An 11105-nucleotide genomic window follows, 5' to 3' on the forward strand; every position below is an offset into this window, starting at 1 on the left:
GCCCAGCGTGATTTCTCCGGGCGGACGGACGGCAGTGCCCGCGGCTTTCAGGCAGACGGCAGTGCCCGCGGCCTCTGGGCAGATGGACGGCAGTGCCCGCGGCCTCCGGGCGGATGGACGGCCTGGAGACTCCCGCCTCATGTTGGTGCTTTTCCTGCCGCGGCTCTAAGGATTCCAGACGCCAAAGGCAGTGCCAGGTGGGCAGTGGCTGAGTCCTCTGGGGACAGCAAGCAGCAGCATCGCCTCATATCACCGTCCTCAGGACAGGGATGAGGGCCGGCCTCGATGCGATGTGGCAGAGAGAGAATTTCCAGCAGCTGGCGCCCCACGGCCCCGCGGGGAGGCCCGCAGCACATCGCCGCCAGCAGCAGCGGGTAAGTGCCCGCGGAGGGCGTCGCCGCCTGAGGCCCAGTGGCAGCCTCCGCCCCCCGAGCCAAGGGCCAACCAGGGGGGAGACTGGCCAGGGTGCCCGGACAGCAGCCCCCCGAGGCCAGCCCAGGCCCAGGCAGCAGCCAGGGGCGAGGCTTGGGAAGGGGGCAGACAGACCTCGGGTGTGGCTCAGGCGAGGGGTGTGACTGGCTGGGCAGGAGGAGGCCACGCGGGAGTCCAGTGAGAGTGGCGGCCCAGCATGTGCTGCCCGCTGCCCGCTGCCCGCTGCCCAGGGCCTCCTCGCCCCTCACCGCACCCAGCGTCTGCCCGTGGCACTCAGTTCCGTGCAGGGAATTCACCTCTTCTCACTATTGACTTCGTTTCACTAACTTCTCAGGGGACCCCGGCACCTCATGTTACACTGGCCAGGGCTCCGTCTGGGTAAGCCATGGGGATGGTCAGCCAGACCCCGGGCCCAGCGAAGTGGGGCACTGGGCCAACCCTCGGCTGCATGAGTGGAGCCTGTGCCTGAGCCGCCCGTCAGGAACGGCCTGACTCGCCCGGGCAGGACCGGCCAGTTTCACTTGACCGTCTTTCAGAGAAGTCAGCTGCCTCCCTGCCTCCCGCCTCCTCCGGGGCCAGCACCCCGCACAGCTGGGAGTCTGCCCGAGCCCTGCCGGAGCGGCCCGGTGCCCGCGCTCCACACCCGCTGTCGGTGGTCCGGCGGCAGGAAGTGTCTGCCAGCAGCGAGCTGGTCCGTGGTCCGGCGGCAGGAAGCGGTGGCCGGCGGTGACAGGTCTGAGGGCGGCACTGCTGGCTCCCCCCTCGCACACCTGACGCGTGAATAGTCTCGGCCCGGCGGCGGCGGCGGTCTCGCGGGTCAGGCACTTGTCCCTCAGACGCCTGGACTTCCCACAGGTTCTAGAAGTAACAACCCAACAATCTGACGAACATGGAGCGCGTTTTCCGAAATTCCCTCTTCGCAGCAGCGACTGCATGGAAAGGCCTGCGACAGGGACACGACAGGGACACTGGCCACAGCAGCCGCCAGCTCCATTTCTCCCGGTGCAGGAGGCGCTGTGAGCGCTCAGTCCCGCCGCTCACGCGGTTCCGTGTGGCCCCAGAAATGCAGAAGCGGCGCCCCGACACCACCTTCTAACTCACACCCAGCCCGGCCGGCCCGCACGCCCGGTTTGGGAACCGTGAGTCAGACAAGATGCCCTCTGGGCAGACGCCTGGGCTGCAGCCGCTCCGGAGGCCACACCGCCGCCCGCAAGGCAAGTCCCTTAGACATTTCCACGGGGAGCCCGCCGAGGGCCGCCGGAGGCCCGTGTCAGCAGAGGGTCCCGGTTTGGGGAGAGGGGCTGACGGCCCTTCCCTGTGCCGGGGCATAAGGTCAGCAGCCACCGTGCAGAGCCAGGTCAGGGAGGGACGCCGAGCTGCGGGTTAGCCCCCGCCTCCCCCGGCCAGCGTGGCGTTAAGTTCCCTGTTATTAATAGTCACTCAGCACTGAAAGCACACCCGGACCCGCCCGCTCCGAGCCTGAGTCACAGACCGTGAGGCGGAGCCTCGGCCAGGCCTGGCAATCCAGGTCGATGGTGGCGATGCCGCGGGACCGGAGCCAGAACATAATGGGCCAGCTCTGCGCACACGCGGGCAGCAGCGCATTAACTGAACGCCGGCCCAAGATGTAAATGCTTCTCTGCCTGCCGTCCCTCAAAGGCACGGCTCAGCAGAGTGGAGGCCGTGGAGGCTGCTCAGCACTGCCCTCAGGGACGCTCCCTGGACAGTGCCCCCTGCCCAACAGGCACCGCCCTCTGTGGCCACACCCCGGTGCCCAGAGCCGCTGACTCCTGCGTGGGTGCCTCCTGTGTGGGGACCCGGAGCAGAGGCCCCTGCCCCCAGGCGAGGCAGCAGCTGGGGGGAGAGGCGAGGAGGGCAGCATGGCGCCTGATCATGGGTACGAACTAGCCTCCTCAGGCCTCTGCTTGGAGCCCTGCACAGGAGGGTGGAGCAGAGCGGGCCCCAGTCGCAGACTGAGAGCTAACAAGATGCAGGTCTCATTCACGCAGCAGTTTGAAAATCGGCGGTGAGGCTTCGACACCGAAGTCTGGATGAGCCTCTGTCCGCACCGGCTGCACAAGCTGGGGCGGGACCACAGACCTTGGAAATGGGGCCTCATTGCAGGCCCGGGTCCTCCCAGACAGAGCCAATCACCCGGCTCTCAGCTCCGGCAGTTCAGCCCCCGCCCCACATTGCCACGGTTCCAGGCCCACCCCTCTCTGCAAACCCTGGCCTGACCCAGGCCAAGTGCGCCTGACCTGGGGCAGCAGGGGCCAGAGGCGCCCAGAGAGCTCGAGGCCACCTCCCCCTCCTTCCTCTTTCCCTTAACAAACTCTGGAACGATGGTGAGCTCTCTGAACGGTTCCTGCTTCCTAACAAACGCCCTTTCCTACTTACGAGCACACGCATGTGTTCTCGCAACCTGCTAGGAGGTGCGTGTTCTTCAGAGGCTGAGCACGCCAGCTGGCAGCCTCAGGCCTGCGGGAGTCCGCGGAGACACGTCACACAGCGCTGGGCCTGATCGGGACAGTGAAGGAGGGGCAGCCGCACTCGGAGCCGGACACCCGCTCCGGGTGGGCCATTTTGTGCGTTTCAGGTCTGATATGGGAATGGTGATGCGTGTCCCCAGTCCCTTGTCACACACAAGTGAGTTGTTTCTCGTGGACAGGAAGGTTCTGGGGCAAGCATCTTGCACACGTGGGCAGGAAGGTTGGAGGCAAATTCCTGGACGTGGAATTTCAGGCTTATATAGAGGTTTGCTTTGGGGATGGATATGGCCAATCCCCTGTAAGAGGGGGTAACTCTGCTCCCACCACGAGGGCCCGGCAGTGGGGCTGCCCACACCACGTCAGCCCCCGTGCCCTCACTGGTCACCCCAGGGGCCAGTAGCAGAAGCCGGGATCCGCCTGCCCAGCCACAGCCCACCTGTGCGCCCTCTCGCACAGAGCTCCCTCTCCGGGGGGTTAGACCGTTTTTGCTTTGTTTCCCGTGGCACATGCTGATTTATAAAGCGGGGAAGGCCGAGAGGGCATCAGTCCGCCGCCCAGAGAGGCCCGGGGCCTCCACAGCGGAGCAGAGGGCCTCGCTGGAGCGAACCCAGGGAGAGCCGGGCCCTCAGTGGACCTGCTTTCAGGAGAAGCGGCGGGGAGGCCCTGTCCCTGGTGCTGCTTTTGTGCAAACTCTGAGCGGCCCAGGGCAGCCGAGCGGCTTGGAAACCACACGGTGGAGAGGGGGGCAAGGAGCACCAGCCGGCCCGAGGCCCGAGCGCCGCGCACCCTGCGAGGTGGCCGCAGGGACCGTGCGGCTGCCTGGTCCGTGCGCAGACACCGGGAGGGCCGCCCGGTCGGTGCGCAGACACCGGGAGGGCCGCCCGGTCGGTGCGCAGACACCGGGAGAGCCTGCCCCGGGCCGCGTCCGCAGGGGCAGCTCCTGGTGTCGCGGGTTCCCGGGCGCCAGCGCCGTGATGGCGGGTCTCAGCAAACAGCAGAACCAGAGATGGCCAAAGCCCCAGGCAGCGCAATGGCTCCCGGCTAACCGGCTGCACCTCGCTCCGCCTCGCGAGCCGCGCTCATTCAGACCGCCCGCCCGCAGGACTCCCGGGCGCGGCTGTGCCCAGGGAGGCGGGCCCCTGGGGCGGGAAAGGTCCAGAGCCCGGCTCTGAGCCCTGAGGCCCCTGGTTCTCTGGCGCCCGCACCAGCCCCTGCCCAGCCCCCAAAGCCGCAACTCCACCGCCACGTCCTGTCCCGCGGGTCACCGCGGGCGTCCTCTGGGAGGCGGCCTGTGGCCAGGAGCGGGCGGGGCTCCGGGGCGGGGCTCCGGGGCGGGGCTCCGGGGCGGGGCTCCGGGGCGGGGCTCCGGGGGCGAGGCTCCGGGGCGGGGCTCCGGGGCGGGGCTCCGGGGCGGGGCTCCGGGGGCGGGGCTCCGGGGCGGGGCTCCGGGGCGGGGCTCCGGGGGCGGGGCTCCGGGGCGGGGATCCGGGGGCGGAGCTCCGGGCCCCCCAGGACCTGGGGTGAAGCCATGCCCCCCGCCCCGCTGTGGGGCGCAGGTGCCGGTGCAGACATGCGCGGCCAGGAGCTGCTCCGGCCGAATGGAAGCGGCGTTAGCGTTCCCGGGAAGGTGCTCCTGGCGGAGGGGGAGGCGCAGGGCGGGGCGGGCGGCGGTGACGGAGGGAGGGAGGGACGAAGGAGTCCTTCAAGGCCGTGGGCACAGGCCCTGCGCCCTCTGCGTGAGGCCACACGCCCATCCCCGCGGGCAGGTCCCCCAGGAGCTCCCTGGCGGCGCGGCAGAGCGCGCCACACGCGGTCCACCCCCCGCGCGGCCCGAGCCAACCCGGTCCCCCGGTGCGCGGCCCGGAGGCGGGAAGGCCGCGGCGGCCACTGCGGAGAGCGGAGAGCAGCCTCCTGGTCTTCTCCTCCGAGGCCGCCTGTCCCTCCCTCTGCCTCTCCCCAGCTTCTCAGTGCGCCCCGCAAGCACCCATCACCCCACACCCGTCCTGCTCCATCAGAGACGCAGAGCCCTGGAGGGGCGCAGAGGGATGGGGGGCCCTGGGTGGGAGGGTTCTGGGAAGCAGGAGGGTTCTAGAAGGCAGGGAAGGTTCTGGGAGGCAGGGAAGGTTCTGGGAGGCAGGGAGGGTTCTGAGAGGCAGGGAGGGTCCTGGGAGGCAGGGAGGGTCCTGGGAGGCAGGGAGGGTTCTGGGAGGCAGGGAGGGTCCTGGGAGGCAGGGAGGGTCCTGGGAGGCAGGGAGGGTCCTGGGAGGCAGGGAAGGTTCCACCAGGGGCAGGGAGGGAACTAGAGGGCAGGGGCGTGGTCCTGTTCATGTTTGCATGCCCAGTGCTGGTGCAGGCCTGGCACACAGCAGGTTCACCCCTGTCCTGAGCAGAAGTTTTGCTCCCTGGCCAGGGGTGTGGAAACTGAAATGCTTTGATGACCGTGAGAGCAGAGGCAGCTGGCAAAGGACAAACACCTGCCCTTCCCCACGGCCCTCTGCTTGGCGCTGGCCAGCGAAGCGAGCCACGCAGACCGGCCGGCCAGCTCCCCCGCAGGTGGCACGCTGCTCCTGCCTGTGTCCGGGCCAGGCCTCTGCCTGGTTGGCAGAGAAGAGGCCCCAGCAGCTGCTCATGTCTGCGGGCCAGCACAGCCCGGGCGGGGACCGCACACGGTGCCGTGTGCTGTGTACTGTGTGCTTGCTGTGTGCAGTGTGCTGTGCTGTGTGCTATGTGCTATGTGCTTGCTGTGTGCTTGCTGTGTGCAGTGTGCTGTGTGCTATGTGCTTGCTATGTGCTGTGTGCTATGTGCTTGCTGTGTGCTGTGTGCTATGTGCTTGCTGTGTGCTGTGTGCTATGTGCTTGCTGTGTGCTGTGTGCTATGTGCTTGCTGTGTGCAGTGTGCTGTGTGCTGTGCTGTGTGCCGTGTGCTGTGTGCAGGGCATGCCTCTGAAGGCAATGTTGTCTTTCGGAGCCACGTGGTGACGGAATGGCCACGTCATGGGAGAGACAGCTCCCTGCCCTCACCCTCCAGCACGCCTCGCAGAAGAATGAGGAGCCGCTGCAATGAGCCATCCTCGGCCTCTTTGCCCTGACTCACAATTTCCTTCTGACAGCAACCTCCTGCACCCAAATACAGGCTGGGGGGTGGGGGGGAGAGAGAAAGAGAAGGGAAGGGGAAGGGGGAGAGGGGAGAGAGAAAGAAAGATAGAGAGAGAGAGAGAGAGAGAGAGAGAGAGAGAGAGAGAGAGAGAGGGAGGGGAAGGGAGGGGAAGGGAGGAAGGAAGAAAAAGAGAGAGGAGGGGGAAGGGGGAGAGACAGAGGAGGGGGAAGGGGGGAGAGAGAGGAAACACTGATCAGTTGCCTTCTGTATGTGCCCCAACTGGATATCAAACCTGCAGCCCAAGCACGTGCCTCGACGGGGACGGAACCCTAGCTTTTCCGTGCAGAGAGCGACTCTCAACCAACCAAGCCACTCCTACTGGCTCTGCCCAGCTCCGAAGCGGGCTTTCTGCGGTGACCAGCCTGCGCCTTCAGACTAAAAAGCTTTTACGCAGCAAAGGAAGCCAGCAGCAGGATGAGAAGGAGGCTGAGCAGGAGGCCTGTGGATGAGCACTCAGTAAGGGCTAACAACCAAAACAGTTAAGGAATTCATGAAACTGAACACCAAAACCAACAACCCAATTTAACACAGGCACCGCGAGGCCAGCCGGCGGAGGCAGTGGGGCTGGCCGTGGGACAGCACACGGAGGAGGAAGTGCCACCGGAGGGACGGGAGAAGATGCTCCAATCACTGCCAGCTGAGAGGCAAATCAAGACAACACAGTGCCACCTCCCCGGGCAGAGCGGCCTGTCAGCTCCCACGAAGAGCGAGGACCAGCGAGGACGGGGGCGCAGCCTGGCAGCGGGACGGGCGTCCTCACACAGGGAAAAGGGGCTGCCACTGCCACCCAGCCCATAGCCCTCTGGGGAATTTCCTGAGAAAACAACACCGCTGCCAGAGGCACTGCCCGCTGCCCTGCCCGTGGGCGCGGCCACAGGAGGTGCCCGAGGCCAGGACAGTGCTCGGCGTGCGGGGCTGAGGATGCACGCCCCGTGGACTCATCAGACCGAGAAAGACGAGTACCACGTCTAAAACAAAACGAAGGAATAAACAAAGCAAAACAGAAAGAGGCCCTTAGAGGGCTGGGGGGCGGGGGAGGGGGAGACAGGTCTGCCGGAGGCCCAGCACCCCGCTTCCCGCACCGCAGGAGGCAGCCTTCCTCCAGAGGCACAGCCGGCGCCCAGGACAAAGCGCCGGAAGCCGGAAGCCCCGGGCCCAGGCGCAGTCTCCTTCCTGGGAAGAGGCCGAGGCCCAGGACCTGTGTGGTGCCCGGCCTCCCAGCTCCTGTCACCGGGTCCATGCACCAGTCACTTCACTGAGTGACATTCCCGCTGCTCTGCCAGGCCTTTCGCCCCGTCCGCCCGGTGTCCGCCCCCGCCCCAGGCCCCACTGCGGGCAGGGAGCTCCCCGCGTGCTCCGAACCAGGGGCCGTTCCATCAGGGGGACAGATAGTGGGTCCAACACCCTCTCCCGCCTCCAGGCAGGAGGGTGACGCCGGGGCGGAGCTGCACACCGGCACTCAGCCCCCCGTCACTGCCAGACGGGGCCGGAGCCCGCCACACCGACGCAGACCAGCAGGCACGGAGCGTCCTGTGTGACCGTGTCCTCCGGCATGCCTCTGGGACGGGAGCCGGCCGCAGGCGGGACCCCCTCCGGGAGGCGCCGCGGGGAGAGGCCTGAGGGGGGACTCGCACCCCGGGCAGCCGGGCCGGGGCTCCTGCTCGGCCTCCCAGGGGGAGGAGAGCGGGGCTCGTCAAAGCCGCCGCCCAGAGGGCTGGCTCTCCCTTCAGTAAGGCGCGTCCGGCTGGGCGTCAGCCCAAAGGTCAGCGTCGCCGGGGGCAGCAGCTGGCAGGTGCCGAGGGCGCGGGCTGCCTGGGCCGCTGCTGCTGGAGGCGTAGCAGGAGGCTCCTCTCCCAGCCCCCGGGCCACGCCCACCGGGATGGCCCAGCCGCTGCCCACCCCGGAGCCGGACTCCCCACGCCTCCGCTCCGTAACACCGGCGGCGAAGGCGCATTTGGTTACAAACACCTTTCCATAAGGGTTTCAACTCTGAGAGCTCATGTTAATAGAAAACTTTTTTTTAGATCCTCACCCAGGATGTTTTCCCTTTTTTTTGAGAGAGAGAGAAGGAGGGAGGGAGATAAACATCAATGTGAGAGAGAGAGTCACTGATTGGTTGCCTCCTGCACGTGCCCAATCAGAGTTGGGGGTCAAACTTGCAACCCAGGTACATGCCCCAAGACCTACTGGTGCTCTAAGCACTGAGCCACATGGGCCATCTCTCCCACTGCCTCTCCCCATGCCCAGCTCTCAAAACTCCAGACAAAACCAGGAGTAACAGCACTCACAAACTAGGTGATCCTGCACTTAACAGCACACAAAACCACTCCCACAGGAGCCGCGGATGGCGCCCTAGAGTCCACACGCCCGGGGTGTCGCCAGCCCCCGCCCCCGTCACCGGCACTGCTGCCTCCAACAGGCCCGGCTCCGTGAGCAGGAGCCCGGGCACGTGCCAGCGAGGGGCCAGCGCCCACGGAGGAACGCAGTCCCCGCTTTCCATGAGGGCGCGGTGCCGGGCGGGCAGGAGAAGAGCGACTCAGCAGAGGAGCCACCGGAAACCGAGTCCCGCGCTCCTCCCTGGCTGACAGCACAGGAGGCGCCATGAGAGCGCCCCAAAGCACCTCCTTCCCAAGCCCAGGCCACGGCGCAGGGCAGCAGGCCAGGCCCGGTGCTCACCCTCACCGCCGCCCGAAGGTCCAGGGCTCTGGAGCCCAAGAAGCAAAGCTGGTTTGTGCTTCTGTGGCAGGAGGCAGGGAGCTTCGCTGTAAAAATAAGCATCACGCGGCGCGCTCACAGGCAGCACTCGGCTCCTCTCCCGCCTGCGTGGGCTTGCGGTAAGGAAAGGCACGCGGAGCGCCAGGCCGGAGGACGGACAAGAGCAGCGCCCACGGCGGGTGCCGGCGTGGCCGAGCTGGCGCGGACCCCAGGGGAAGGCCTCTCGCTGGGGAAGCGGTGGAGACAAAGGCTGGGCCGGCAGATTCACGGGGAAGTGCGGGCACCAGACACAGGAAGTCATGCGGCCGCGGGAGAGGCGGGCAGGGACCGGGCGGCCAGAGAGAGCGGACAGCTGGGTCGGGCCTGGCCGGGCTGCACGTTGCTCGGCTCCCGCTGGCCAGTCCCGCCCGCTCCGCCCCGGTGTCACCGGGAAGGTGCACCGTTTGCTGCAGGGAGGCACGGGCGCCCGGTGCCGGCTGGAAGCTAAAGTGAGGACAGGAAGGGCCTTGAAGAAGGCGGATGGGTCTCCTGGGCTCGTGGGCGGCTGCCCACTGTCCATGGCCACACACGCAGGTCACCGGAGAAGAGCGACTTAGCAGAGGAGCCACCGGAAACCGTGTCCCGCGCTCCTCCCTGGCTGACAGCACAGGAGGTGCCCATGAGAGTGCCCCAAAGCACCTCCTTCCCCAAGCCCAGGCCACGGCGCAGGGCAGCAGGCACCGGGCCTGGCCTGCTGCCCTGGTGCCGTGGCCTGGGCTTGGGCAGGTCTAAGGTGCAGCTCTCATTTGCGCTGTTATTTGAATAACGAGGGTGTGACAGTGATCAAACAAGATCCAGATGGCAGAGAGAGGGAGAGGGAGAGGAAAGAGAGGGAGGGGAGAGGGGGGAGGAGAAGGGAGAGGAGAAGGGAGGAGGGGGAGAGGGGAGGGGAGGGGGAGATGAGGAGGGGAGAAGCAGAGGGAAGAGGAGAGAGAGGGGGATGGGGAGATGGGGAGGGAGGGGAGAAGGGAGGGAGAGGGGAGGAAGAGGAAGGGAAAGGGGAAGGGAGAGGGGGAGAGGGGGGAGGAGGTGCAAGAGGGGGGAGGGGAGGAGGATGGGGAGGGAGGGGAGAAGGGAGGGAGAGGAGGAGAGGGAATGGGGGAAGAGGGGGGAGGGGAGGAGAGGGCAGCGGGTGCTCCCCCGGTGCCCTGGAGGGTGTGGGCTCTGAGCAGAGGGCAGCCCCTGGGGGCAGGAGGAGGGTGCCTCCACCCGCAGCGATGGGCCGGCAGCGCTCTCCGGGTGCCGGCCCTAGCCTTGCCTGGGCACGGGGTGGAGAGGAAGGCGCCGGCCTGGTTGGCAGGACCCGGGCCCCTCCTCTGACTCCGCAGACGCTGGGCCTGCAGCTGCCGGAAGGAGGGCAGCCCAGCCTCCCGCCCCGCCGCCGCCGCCGCCGCCGCCGCAGCCGGAGCCGGAGCCGCCGGAGCCGGGCGGCAGGGCCGGACCTGCGGACGTGGAGGGTGGCCGCCGGCCAGGGGCAGAGCTCACGGGGCGGCGGGAGGGGAGCTCGGCGAGCTCAGGGCGAGGCCAGCGGGCAGGCCCCAGGCAGGTGCGCGGCCCTCCGCCCCCAGCGCCCCCAGCGGGGCCGGGACCCCCGCCTCTGCTGGACCGTCCAGCTCCTCCCGAGGTCCGCGACCTGCCCCCCCGGCTGATGAGGCGCCCTGCCCCCCCCCCGGGCTGATGGGGCGCCCTGCCCCCCCCCGGGCTGATGGGGCGCCCTGCCCCCCCCCGGGCTGATGGGGCGCCCTGCCTCCCCCGCTGATGGGGCGCCCTGAACCCCCCGGGCTGATGGGGCGCCCTGCCCCCCCCCGGGCTGATGGGGCGCCCTGGCCCCCCCCGGGCTGATGGGGCGCCCTGCCCCCGGGCTGTCACGCAGAAGCCGCCTGCCAGGCGGGACCCACACTCGTGCTCCCCCCCCCCCGCGCACGCGGCACGAACACGCGGGGCCCACCCACGCCACCAGCAAGGGCAGTGCACAGGGGCGACTCGGACGGAGGGGCGACGGCCGCCGCGGGGGCGACAACGCTGGGTCGCGACCCCAGCCGCCCCTCCGGCCCGAGGCCCCAGCCTCCTCCCAGGCGCCCCTACCCCGCCCCGGCAGACCCCCGCCCCTCCGCCTCGGGCACGCTCCCCGCCCCACTCACCCCGGAGCCCCGCGAGCGGCCGGGCGAGGGGCGCGGGCGCGGCGGGCGGGAGCGGCGGCAGCAGCAGCAGCAGCAGCGGCAGCGCGAGCGGCGGCCCCATGCTGGCGGCTCAGTCCATGGCGGCCTCTCCCC

General features: G+C 68.4%; 1 protein-coding gene across 1 annotated transcript in view; it reads right to left on the minus strand.

The window, feature by feature from the left end:
- The window catches only part of PTPRN2 (protein tyrosine phosphatase receptor type N2), a 332127-nt gene extending 321022 nt beyond the window's left edge, over positions 1-11105 (minus strand). Inside the window, exon 1 of the mRNA XM_084896450.1 lies at positions 10974-11105. Coding sequence (XP_084752576.1) covers positions 10974-11073 — 100 coding nt within the window. The 5' untranslated portion in view covers positions 11074-11105. The remainder of the gene's footprint in view (positions 1-10973) is intronic.

Source organism: Pipistrellus hanaki (assembly GCF_964339955.1).
Source record: "Pipistrellus hanaki genome assembly, chromosome: 10".
NCBI classification, from domain to species: Eukaryota; Metazoa; Chordata; class Mammalia; order Chiroptera; family Vespertilionidae; genus Pipistrellus; species Pipistrellus hanaki.